This window comes from Chaetodon auriga, chromosome 1, assembly GCF_051107435.1.
Source record: "Chaetodon auriga isolate fChaAug3 chromosome 1, fChaAug3.hap1, whole genome shotgun sequence".
Classification (NCBI taxonomy): domain Eukaryota; kingdom Metazoa; phylum Chordata; class Actinopteri; order Chaetodontiformes; family Chaetodontidae; genus Chaetodon; species Chaetodon auriga.
The window spans coordinates 4,264,638-4,277,705 of record NC_135074.1 but is presented as its reverse complement, the minus strand read 5'-3'; the positions used below and the strand labels follow the sequence as shown (position 1 = coordinate 4,277,705).

At 40.3% G+C, this 13,068-nt stretch overlaps 1 protein-coding gene across 1 annotated transcript in view; it reads right to left on the bottom strand.

Annotated features, from left to right (window-relative positions):
* Positions 1–13,068, bottom strand: part of LOC143324255 (mucin-5B-like) — a 53,493-nt gene that overhangs the window by 5,414 nt on the left and 35,011 nt on the right. The window contains exons 30-41 of the mRNA XM_076736597.1: positions 10,910–11,081; positions 6,512–6,765; positions 5,076–5,244; positions 4,177–4,424; positions 3,831–4,014; positions 2,597–2,807; positions 1,655–1,827; positions 1,499–1,568; positions 996–1,108; positions 849–880; positions 590–758; positions 28–123 (exon numbers count right to left, since the gene is read on the bottom strand). Of these exons, the coding sequence (XP_076592712.1) occupies positions 28–123; positions 590–758; positions 849–880; positions 996–1,108; positions 1,499–1,568; positions 1,655–1,827; positions 2,597–2,807; positions 3,831–4,014; positions 4,177–4,424; positions 5,076–5,244; positions 6,512–6,765; positions 10,910–11,081 (1,891 nt within the window). The remainder of the gene's footprint in view (positions 1–27; positions 124–589; positions 759–848; positions 881–995; positions 1,109–1,498; positions 1,569–1,654; positions 1,828–2,596; positions 2,808–3,830; positions 4,015–4,176; positions 4,425–5,075; positions 5,245–6,511; positions 6,766–10,909; positions 11,082–13,068) is intronic.

Below are 13,068 nucleotides of genomic sequence, written 5' to 3'. Positions count from 1 at the left end.
CTATGTTGATGGACTACAGTCACATACCACAGTTGTAGGATTGGCAGCAGGTGCCGTTGGTGACGTTGACTCTGAAGCCCAGGGGGCAGGTGATTGGAGTGGGACACTGGTTTACACTGCATTCTGTTGGGGACAAAAGTATGGGATGAATATCAGTATGTGAAGGTGCAGACTTGCCTCAAGTTTCCTTTGACAACAATAACTTAAAGAACCATAACAGCAATTCTGCATGTTTGCTTCAGTGAAGCAGATGGGGTATAAAGGCCTTGCTCATGAACTCCCAGATTAATTCTGCCTGTCTGAGGCTTGAAGCAGTAAGCAGTTTCTACTCACAAGCCCACTATTCTAACCTTCAGCCAATGCCCCGTTGTTAATGCTTAGCATTTTTAAAGCATATTGTTTTAGGCTGTGCAGGTATTTTTTGTCCCTTGCTTACCTGTGAACATTGTCCTGTAGAGCCTTGAAACTTGCCCAGTATTACATCACTGTGAACATTATATCTGCCTAACTTTTTATTAAAATTGCTTTTGTAATTTGCAGATTTTACTGCCATCACCTGCACATCTAGTTCTGTGACATTAAAACTGACCACATGACTGTGTTGTGCAGCAGCCGTCTGTCTTGTTGACCAGCTGCTGGCAAGGCTCGCTGCAGATGGAGATCTGAGACAATGGGCACTGAACAGGCTGACACTGGATGCTCATGGAATCCTCGTCACACACACAGGTGTTGCAGCCACTTGTCCATGTTTCACCATACTGGTTAAAAGAAAGATACCAGTTCAGACACACAGCTCATGCTTTGCTAGTGTACATGAATGTAATGTATGAGTCAGGCAGAGTTCTCACCTGTTTGGGTTTGCCATCAGGTCCAACACAATCTGAATTTCAAACAGAGACAAGTGTTGGGAGAATTGTAGGTGTGACAGCTAATGCTGTTATGAAAAGTACTCCATGAGCTGGTCAAATAAAGTTTTCTATAGGATCTTCTCTTACCGCAAGAGGGAACACACACGTCAGAGACTGAGTTGAATAAGGTGGTGCCTTGACGACAGAAGCAACCCTCCTTAGTGGATGAGTTGCTACCTGCCTGGAACTTGTTGTTGTATCTGATGAAATGGAATTACTGGTTATTACAGAGGTGTGAAGACTTGAAGGACTGTCACACAACCGGACTCTGAGAGTGGAAACCCTCACTGAAAACGGAAAATTACATCCACATACAGAAATATTGCTTCATAACATTTCTTTGTGATTGCAATCAAGTTTCTGTTGTTCCGTTTTTCTTAGTAATAATAATAATAATCATAATAGTAGTTATCATTTTGCATTAAATTACTTATGTAAAATCAGTTTGATCCATCCATTCAACAGCTTTTGAGATATCCTCCTCTCACACTGACAAGAAACGGAAGAACCTTCAGTGTTTGAATGACTGCAGACATAAGCATATGAATCAATCACACAACAAAAAGCATCATACTGTTGCCATGTTTTACCTGTCATTGCATGTAGGCTCTACAGCGACGCCACAGGGCAGGTACACTTTGTCCTTTGGACACTTGTGCTCTGTAAGATGGAGGTATGTTTATATACACATTTTTTAGGACTAGGCAGCAAATGTAGTACTGTACACTATTGTCTATTTATCTCACCACACTGCCCATTGGTAGCATTCCTCCAGTCGATACAGACTCCTGCATTGGAGCACTCAGTGGCATAAGCCTCCAGGAAGGCACAGGTGTTATTGCTACTAGAGCAGTTGTCAGACACACAGGTTTGCAGATAATACTGTAGAGGTATGATGTTGTGGCATGGCTCAAATACACTAGAAAGGACATACAAGCCAGGACAATGTGTCAGGAAAAGTGATCAGAAGGGCTTTGCATACACTGAGTGAACATAAAAATGTAAACATCATTGAAGATTTAATGGTAAGCAATAAAACAGACCTGCAATAACTTTCAGAAAATGTCCTGTTTTTGTTAAGACCCTGACTTTAATTGTTTTGTGTTCTAGTTGTGTGATTCACTTCTATGACATATTTTAGCCATACTTAGTAGTAGTGTTGTATTCCATCACAGTGTGTAGAAGTTTCTGTTTCTCTGGTCACACAGTGCAAATAAAAATACCCTTTCCATCAGAATTTCAACAATTTTATAGCAGTCTCTATATGCAATATATTTTTCATATTGATAAATCTGGGGAAAATAAGCCCACATTTGGAGGTCTCTGAAGGGTGAAATACAACAACAGGAGTACTGGTTGTTTCCGAGGTAAACTCACAGTGCAGAGATGCACATTGTTACAGGTTGGCATACTGTGCTGCCTCAGGCCCAAAGGGTCTCTATTCAACATTGTATTATTAATAATCAATTATTACATCTTTTTCACATCTAAAACTGTGCATTTAATTTTTGGAAAATGTGTTAATATGCCGTAATTTATGACAAGACATTACCATCACCAAAAAATATGAACTTGGCAAGTATGGTCAGACCAGATGATTGATTTTTCATCTTATCTGAGGTTTCTGTCTAGTTAGTTTTGAGTCATGTGGATTACTATAAGCTGTTTATATATCTACTGTAACTGACCTGCTGGTTAGTAGATCACAGATGGTAGATTTGCAAACTGTTGTTGAGTATGGTGGTTTTGAGGTGGTCCTGGGTGCTGTTGTAGTAGTTGGTGGGGTTGTGGTGACACAGGTTGTACCTGAGACTTGCCACTCGATTGCTGAAGCTGAGCAGCTTTCCTCCTGGCCATTTGGAAAACGGCAGTCGTTGCTCTGGGAGTTGTCACAAGTCCCTAGAAAAGTAGAGGCAGCATGATGAGGCACAGCACTGGATCTCATGCAAGGAGCAGCTGTATGAACAGATTTGTTCTTAAAGAAAACATACGAACAGTTCAGCAGAATTTGTGACCACAATTTGCAAGTTTTCTAGTATCAAACATTTTCTAGGTACAAATGTAATTTACAAGTGACCTCTTGTACAAGTCATATACAAGTGTATGTTCAGTTCATAATATCATGAGCATCATGGCCAATTTTCTTAGAGATTTTTTTAGATTTTATTATTTTTATTGCCATATTTTGACATAGCAAACCTCTTCAGCTCAGTACTGGTACATTCTCTCATTGTCGAAGTTAAAGCAAGTTTCTTGACTGCCTCTCACACTAGTCATGGACCACTTTGCTTTAGAATCCCCCTCTAACATCATGTGGCCTTAACCATTTCCTCTCTCTCTGTCACAGTACAACACTGCTGACTGTTCATGGTCAGCTATACAATTAATATTTTCTTATTGTTTGGAAAATATTCAACATAACAAAGTGGCTTTCTAATATGACTACTGATACCACTAAAGTTGTTACGGGTTTATTTGGAGGACTTGAAGCTCCACACGCAAATTCTTTTCACACTAAAATCTTCCTGAATGAAACTTGTCCACAAATGGAATGGAACAGGTGGCGTTATATGGCAATTTTTGGGGAGTTGGTTATGCTAATGATCAAATTTCAAAAACATCCTCATGAACTGGTGGCAGTCATTGGTCTGACGGGTTTTGTGCATGAAAGAAAGTTTGGTGAATCTGACTTGGAAAACAACAAAATTTACATGGATGTACAGCATAAGAAGTTTCAATATGAAAAAGTTCTTGCTCATCAAACACTGCGTGTAATCATTAGGCCTATCCTAACTGCAGGCTGGCAGTGTCAGTAGGCGCAAAAGGCATCTGTGTCAGGTGCCTTCTGATTAGTGACACCCCGCTTAGGGTCACTGAATAGGGTCAGTGTAAGGATGGGGGTTACATGGCCTGGTAACTCACCACACTGTCCCTCAGTGTTCCCATGGAAGAGGAGATAAGGAATGTCAATAGAGAACATAGAGTTCCGATAGACCACTGTTGTGTTGATCCCTGGTATCTCCAATGTGATCAGCATGTCTGTGACAGTGATTTGCAGGGCAGTATTTCTGTAGGCCGGATAGATCCGTTTTTCATTCACATACACCTGTAACAACAACCAAGCACAGCATCATTTCAAACTCCAGCTGTACCAGTGGGGCATCACACCACTTTGATTGACAGATTAACCATTAAGTCAGTGCTCTTAAAATAATGTATACTGACACTAAAACAGCAAATGTCTTTGACAATTTGAATCATTACTTACCTCAAAAGCTGCTGTTCCTGAAGTCTTTGACCGAGACAAAAATATGTAGTAGGATTGGTATATAACAGTGAGAGCCGGTGTACAGAATGTGCTGTCTGAAGGGTCACAGTCAGTTTTATTTACTATAATAGAGAGGCTATATTTAGTAATTATCTCTTTGACTAGGTAGTAAGAGCATTTCCCATTGAAACTGAAGTATTTTCCATCAAATGTCATGTGGGAGTATCCGCTCCAGATACTGCATACACCTGTTGGATAAGAAAACCCATGTATTGGAAATAATGAAGAGCAAGAACTGGAACAAGCAGAAAAAAGAATTACATCCATCAAGGGGGCTATGTTTGTTCATCAGCACATAGTATCTACTGCAGAGCAGCTTTAGTATTTAGTCAGCAATTTTGATGGAATTTACTGGAAAGTCAGGCAATGGCCCATGAAATAAAATTACTAACTTTTGATGTGTACTGTATCTGGATCCATAAGTGCCACCATGTGACCATTCGCTCATAACTGCTTAAACAAGACAACTATTTTTTTAACCACTCTTCCTGCAATGTTTATCCAAACTTAATTTCATTATTGTAATTCATTTTGTTTTGTGATATGACATACCATTTTCCTGTAATTGGCTGGAGATTTTTAGATTTCTAGACTTTTTGGCATAAACAGCTATTAAATCATAAAGGCACTGTACAATGGCAACCACATTAGATAACATACACACATTACATGATGACTGTGTAATGGGCTACTGAGTAAATCCTGCACTGAGTACACTTAAACTGCAGCAGTATATTCAATGAAAACCACAGCGCACATTTTGCACACTGACATGATCCTCTGTTGCACATAAAAATCAATATAGTAAAGTGTGTTGAAAAGTTACATTCTCAGCTTACATTGACATGCTTTGCCAGAGCAGCATCCATTGTCATCATTGACCTTGACGGCTTGGCGTCCATTGACACAGATGGTTTGTGCTGTGGGGCAGGGGGTTGGTGTCTCTGTGACTTTACCATTGATGCAAATAGCAGTGGTGCAGTTGCTCACATTCCAGGACTCTCCATTCTGGGAGGGGATTAAGATAAGATAAGATAAGATAAGATAAGATAAGATAAGATAAGATAAGATAAGATAAGATAAGATATTCCTTTATTAATCCCACAGTGGAGAAATTTCCAGAATTACAGCAGCAAAGTGGATAGCAATAAATAGAGGGCATCAGTAAAAATACATTGAGAAACAATAAGTCATACTGGAAACCATGAGTGTATGAAACATTAAAGTGTAGTTCAACAGATTTTTTAGATGCAGGGCTGAGCCTTCTGCACCATGCCCAATGTGTCAGGGCCATGCCAAATGCACCTTTGGTATTCTTGTTGCCAGGTTGTGGCATATTTTGGGTCCAGGGTTGGACCAGAAAGAATACATTATCAAGCAGTTACAGGTGGCCATTTCAGAGGCTGTGACAATCATGGCCAGTCAAATTCTCCACTTTCACTCTTTTAAAAACTGTTGACCTGTTGCACTGGCATTTTGGGAAATCATCATGTTTTCTGTGCAGAATAATGCAGCATTTTCATCACAACAATCCATACAATAACCATCTGCAGCTAACTATCACCATAATGCCATTTATCGAATAAAAGTAATATTCAATATGCGATCCAACAATTTGTGTGCCATTTTCATTTCTGAAATTATTTTCAGAATTCAAGTTTCAAGTTTAATTCAAGTTTAATTCTGTTAGATTTGACTGGTATACATGCAAAATAATTGCTGACAATTGGGGAACAAAATAGTTACCACTTTAATTTTCATATTATGCCATAAAAATTATCCTGTTAATGTTCCACAAATAAAGTGGGATTTTAATAATAACTTTCTTTTGTTTCTGGGAACACCACCAATAAAATTTACCCTAAATGATCTTTAACGTTGCTCATCACCACTCATCTGCCTTTCTTGTAATTAGAAATGCAGCAGATGGTTTTGACTTAAAAACAGTACGGAATAATTCATCTCAACCAACAAGTTTGATGTTAACCAAGGCTGCAATACATTGCTGGTTTGGCATTGACACACCCTCTACTGCACCTCTCCTCCCACTGGGATACACAGCGAGTCACCAACAGACCAAACTGACACGGTCAAGGAGAAAACTTTGGTGGGGCTCAAGAATATACCAATTCATGGCTGTAGAACTGCGTTCCATGCCAACAACAGAAGGCCCGTGGAATCTCTAAAGGTGTGTCAAAAGAACAAAAAGCAGCAACTGGTAGAATCTTTTGGAAACAAAATCATAAATAAAAACATTTGACATTTTTGATCACACCTTTCTGGGTGGATACACATCATTGCAGTCCAGGGTAGTTGTAGACGGGGCTGTTGATAGAGTGGAAGTCGATGTAGGAATAGTTGTGGTAGGAGCAACTGAGCTTGAAATTGTGGCCTTGGTAGTGGTGCTGGCTGTGCTGGGTATCGGTGTTGTGGGACATGGAGAGGAATGTGTCTCAACTTTGCAAGATGCATTGCAATATGCAACATAGCACCACCCTAAGCCATCACTGACATTGTATATGAACTCCCCTGTAAAAATCAGAGTGGAGATAGAAGTTTAGTGCACAAAATTAAAGGATTAGGTCTACTGATTCATAAACAAATGTATTTAATAATGGAGAGATTTGATGGGTATTCTGACCAAAAATGGTAAATAAATAAGAAGTAAAGTAAATAAGTTGTGTGTAGTTACTTAAGAACTATTGAGGAACAAATCAGGACTTACCTGAAATGATGGTATATTGTAATGCATATATTTCTTTTTATATGAGCAGTTAAGGACATTCAATAAAATGAGCACATCCCGATTCCCTGGGTGCGCATTTACCTCTTTATCCCCTTACGATAAACACTTGGACAAGCATCTATACTTCACTCAGAAACTAATTGCACATACCATGTGTACTGGCAACAACAAATCCATTAAAGTTAATAATGGATTCAGGGCTTAAGGTTGAGATGACGTGTCTAAATAATTCAACATTTGGTCAAGCTGCTGCAAACCTCCATAGATATGCTTTAGAGATGGATAAACTTTCTCACCAGGCATTGATTAAACCCCTCAAAGCTCATCTCTGTTCAATGACATGTTTAGAAGTTTTTTCAAACAAACAAAAAATCTCTCCATGCCTTACATTGGCTTAGATGTAACTCTACACCTTTGCCTTCACGTAGAATGTGCAGATCTAACTGGTCTCCACCTCAATCTCCACCCACCCCCTTGTCGCTCACCTCAAGCTTCGGCTCTTCTCATCAAACACACAAACCTCATCAGCAGCTTAGCTGTCTGACAAACTTTTTGACATTTGCTGTTGTAGCCATATAAAATGCCCTGTCAGCATTTACTTGGCAGGCTAACTTTGGCTAACATTATTTGGCAGAGTGCAGGTTTGTTTGGACACAGTCAGCAGATAAAACACGGGAAAAATAAAGTTAACGGCTGACCAACATGTTGGTTTGTACTCGCTGTGTCTCCAGGATAAATGGATGGAGCAGCGTCGGGCTGCAGTTGAGGTTTTATGTTAAAACTGTTCTGGAAAAAGGCTACTGCAGGCTACACTTTGGCTCTCTGACTTTCAGATCCTTTGCTAATACATCAAAGCTCACCATTACCCTTGTGCAACTTGGCAACTGAAAACAAAACATCTCTGCCATAGTTTGGAAACAGTGAACGTTAGCTTGCAAAATACAGATTGAAGTACAGAGTGCAGCTACACCTGGCTTCTTCTCTGCTAGCCCTCGTTTCACTGTAGCCCTACATTGCAATTTTATGGGATTGGTATGTTGCAGTTCCAAGGTGGAAATGCTCAGGCATTGACTGCTTATTTTGCGCCTTTCTCTTGTAGCATTTAAAAAACACCATATGCACATGTCAACAAGGTTAAAAATCAGATTTTTATTGGAAGGGGTCTTTTAATAACTTTCATGGCTGTCTCTTGGCTGCTGAGTCACTAGAAAATTTTGAATGGCTAGCAGCCACTGATAGCAGCCACTGAAACAACAAGTCCAAACATGCTAGAGGGCAGTAAAACTGGCAATGACCCAATGAAGATCATATCTGACCTATACTGATGGAAAGTCTGAGCTCCAAAGTTTTCACCAAACTGACAGAGCTAGAGGGAGCTCTGACCCTAGCACCCACACACCCAGATAGGCTGGGCACACAATCTTAAATGCTGAGGGACAACTCTATGAGTATCCTAAGTGCAGCCACTGCAAAAAAAAAGTAACCACTAACTGCTGGTCGTTGTTGTAGCTACCTCTGATTGTAGCTACTAACTGTTGTTTGCTTGTTAGCTGTGTGGCTAGTGGACCTAAAAGCTTACTGGAGTCTACCCCGACCGAGAGCTCAGAGCACTGGGGATTGTTGGTGAATTTCATTTTGTTTCTCTGTTTGAGTGAAGTGTGTTTTACAATGATAAAATTACTGTTTCTGTATTTGGAGTCTCTGATGAGATGGTGCTGTGTTATGTGGTGGCCTGTTGCAGTACCTCCATTGTTTGTTGTTTGTTTTTGTTCATTTTTGTTCATTTGGTGTGTTTTCCGTTCTTTAATTTTGTTAAATTCTATCTTTGAAACTTTACTGGTTACTGTGTCGTAATGGTTGAGAGTAGTTTTGCAACTTTTTTAGTAGCCCTACTGTTACTTTTTGCACTCTTTGTAACAGAGGGCCGTACAGAGAGGAGTCTGGGCATTGTCTACACACTCGAGCAGCTGATCGTGTTGTGTAAACCCACGCTGCCGCCGGAGGAGAGAGTTCCGGAGGAGTTGAAGAGGCGACGTCGGGGGTGCAGAGCCAGAGCTAAACGGAGGGGCAAGGCACGGAGATACAGACTGTCCGTTCTGTTATCATCACAGGGAACATGAGGTCTTTGGCTAATAAGACTGATGAGCTTGTCGCGCTTGTCAGGACTGTGTATTTGGAACATTCCACAACTTGTTGCTCGTGTCTCAACTTGTTTGAAACATGTCACTGGCATCAAATTCAGAATAAGTGTATATTGCAAAAAAGTTGAGTTGTAAAAAAATTTGATGAGTAAAATATAAAATATATTGTTTTTGTACTGTTTTCAAATGAGTGTATGCCAAAAAAGCATTAGCAAGTTATCACAATATGTTTAATTTATTTTTTTTACGCAGTTTTACTTTTTTGCAATTGAGGTTGTGCTAATGAACCCTTTTACTAAGTACTAAAATTACTCACTCCAAGTCCCAAACAACAACACATATTAGACAGCAGTCTGTAAGCAAGGGACTGGACTTTGGGTATCAGAAGCATTCTGGGTTTTAAACCCAGAATCTTCAGAAAAAGACTGAACAAGCTGGTCAGGAAAGCTGGCTCTGTCCTGGACTGCCCTCTGGACACCATCAAGGAGGTGGGTGAGAGGAGGATGTTAGCAAAGCTGACATCAATCATGGACAACCCATTCCACCAACTGCATGAGACACTGGGGGCCCAAAGCAGCACCTTCAGCAGCAGACTGCTGCATCCACTCCAGAAGGAACACGACGGCAGGTCCTTCATTCCAACTGCCATCTGACTGTTCAACTCTGGCTTTGTTAAATGCAGCACTGTGTTTACGTGCTTACTGCTCTGCACTGTTTGCACTACTGTGTCACTCTATGTTTTCATCATTATGCTATTACATCTCATGCAATATCTACTGCAATATTACATTTTTCTTCAATATTACATTCCTGTCTTCTTGGATCAAGTCTATGCATATACAGTACATATTTTTGTCTATATACTGTGGCTTATTTTTTTTTTTTTTAACCAATGGGCAATAGTGAGGAACACTGTACTTGAACCATGTGCAAGTCTAAACCTGTGTGCAATTCTCCATTCCCTGTACAATTGTTATATTTTTTCCATTAACAATATAATTTTATATACTGCTGCATACTTTTTTATCCAATGTGCAATACTGAAAACACTGTACTCTTTTGCATAGAATGTATATACGCAGAGTTTTGATTTTTCCATTTTTCAATTTTGTATTTCATTCCATTCTTTATACTTCTGTTGTGACTGGTGCTGCGTGTAACACCCAAATTTCCCCAATGGGGGATTAATAAAGAGTTTTCTTATCTTATCTCATCATCTACTATATGGTCCTTGATTCAGACTGAGTTATTTTTAAACCACTTCTTGATGATTCATTAATTAGCAGGTTCTTCCTGATATCCCCCGATGTGTTTCCTTTCTAACGACTCAGAATTTGTGTAGTGTGTCGTAAAGTGTTACTGACTGAAGTTTATTTGTGGAAGATCATTTAATGCAGATGTGTTATCTTTATATTTGAAAATGTCTCATGCATGGGTGGGTTTTGTTACTTGGCCTGTACTACTATATATGTTCATGAAAATTAATGGAACACAAGCTACCATTAGTGGGGCTAAAATATTTGGCCAGAGAGAGAGTGGGATGAAAATGAAAACATTGAAAAACAGTAATTAGGAATAATTTAGATTAAAAACATTAAGAAACCCAACATGTGCAATGATTTATGTTAGGCCATGGATTCTAAAAGCATAACATATTGTCTATATATTGGATTATGTTGGAAAATAATGTACAGTAAGGCATACTATTGAATCATTAAAAACTAAACTGAACACAAAATCAAAGAAGAAAGATAAATGTGAAAATGGAAAATGGGCAATGACTTACCAGGATGATGTGAAGTGCCATTGACAGTGCAGACACATAATGTTGTAGTTGGGATGAAAAGGGAAACTGTTGAAACAACTGTGGGTCTGGCTGGTCTGGTAGTGGATGCACCAACGGTGGTCGAGGTTGTAACTGGACCAGTGGTGACTTGAAGTGGTGTTGTTGTTCCAACCTTGACAGTTGTTGCTTCTGATGTTGTTTGAGTTCCTCTGGTTGTGGGTGATTGTAATTGAGTAGTTGACGTAGCAACAGATGGTGTTGATTTTACAACTGTTGTTTCTGAGCTTGTTGTTGTGACAGGTGGTACGGAGGTTGTAGTTTCAACAACAGCGGTGGTGGAGGTTGTAACTGGGCCAGTGGTGAATTGAGGTGTTGTTGTTGTTCCAACCCTGACAGTTGTTGCTTCGGATGTTGTTCCTGTTGTAGTTGAACTCTCATGATATGTTGTGTTCAATACAGAAGGTTGTGTAATGACAGTCGTTGATTGTCGCACTCCTGTAACAACACCAACTGTTGTTTCTCGGCTTGTTGTTGTGAGGCCTTGGATTGAGGTTGTAGTTGATGGTTTTGATGTTACAACTGTTGTTTCTGAGCTTGTTGTTGTGACAGGTGGTACAGAGGTTGTAGTTTCAACAACAGCGGTGGTGGAGGTTGTAACTGGGCCAGTGGTGACTTGAGGTGTTGTTGTCGTTCCAACCTTGACAGTTGTTGTTTCTGATGTTGTTGTTTCAGTGGGTTTAGCTGTGGTTCCTCTGGTTGTGGTTGTTTGTAGTTGCGTAGTTGACGTAGTAACAGATGGTGTTGATTTTACAACTGTTGTTTCTGAGCTTGTTGTTGTGACAGGTGGTACAGAGGTTGTAGTTTCAACAACAGCGGTGGTGGAGGTTGTAACTGGGCCAGTGGTGACTTGAGGTGTTGTTGTCGTTCCAACCTTGACAGTTGTTGTTTCTGATGTTGTTGTTTCAGTGGGTTTAGCTGTGGTTCCTCTGGTTGTGGTTGTTTGTAGTTGCGTAGTTGACGTAGTAAAAGATGGTGTTGATTTTACAACTGTTGTTTCTGAGCTTGTTGTTGTGACAGGTGGTACAGAGGTTGTAGTTTCAACAACAGCGGTGGTGGAGGTTGTAACTGGGCCAGTGGTGACTTGAGGTGTTGTTGTCGTTCCAACCTTGACAGTTGTTGTTTCTGATGTTGTTGTTTCAGTGGGTTTAGCTGTGGTTCCTCTGGTTGTGGTTGTTTGTAGTTGCGTAGTTGACGTAGTAACAGATGGTGTTGATTTTACAACTGTTGTTTCTGAGCTTGTTGTTGTGACAGGTGGTACAGAGGTTGTAGTTTCAACAACAGCGGTGGTGGAGGTTGTAACTGGGCCAGTGGTGACTTGAGGTGTTGTTGTCGTTCCAACCTTGACAGTTGTTGTTTCTGATGTTGTTGTTTCAGTGGGTTTAGCTGTGGTTCCTCTGGTTGTGGATGTTTGTAGTTGCGTAGTTGACGTAGTAACAGATGGTGTTGATTTTACAACTGTTGTTTCTGAGCTTGTTGTTGTGACAGGTGGTACAGAGGTTGTAGTTTCAACAACAGCGGTGGTGGAGGTTGTAACTGGGCCAGTGGTGACTTGAGGTGTTGTTGTCGTTCCAACCTTGACAGTTGTTGTTTCTGATGTTGTTGTTTCAGTGGGTTTAGCTGTGGTTCCTCTGGTTGTGGTTGTTTGTAGTTGCGTAGTTGACGTAGTAACAGATGGTGTTGATTTTACAACTGTTGTTTCTGAGCTTGTTGTTGTGACAGGTGGTACAGAGGTTGTAGTTTCAACAACAGCGGTGGTGGAGGTTGTAACTGGGCCAGTGGTGACTTGAGGTGTTGTTGTCGTTCCAACCTTGACAGTTGTTGTTTCTGATGTTGTTGTTTCAGTGGGTTTAGCTGTGGTTCCTCTGGTTGTGGATGTTTGTAGTTGCGTAGTTGACGTAGTAACAGATGGTGTTGATTTTACAACTGTTGTTTCTGAGCTTGTTGTTGTGACAGGTGGTACAGAGGTTGTAGTTTCAACAACAGCGGTGGTGGAGGTTGTAACTGGGCCAGTGGTGACTTGAGGTGTTGTTGTCGTTCCAACCTTGACAGTTGTTGTTTCTGATGTTGTTGTTTCAGTGGGTTTAGCTGTGGTTCCTCTG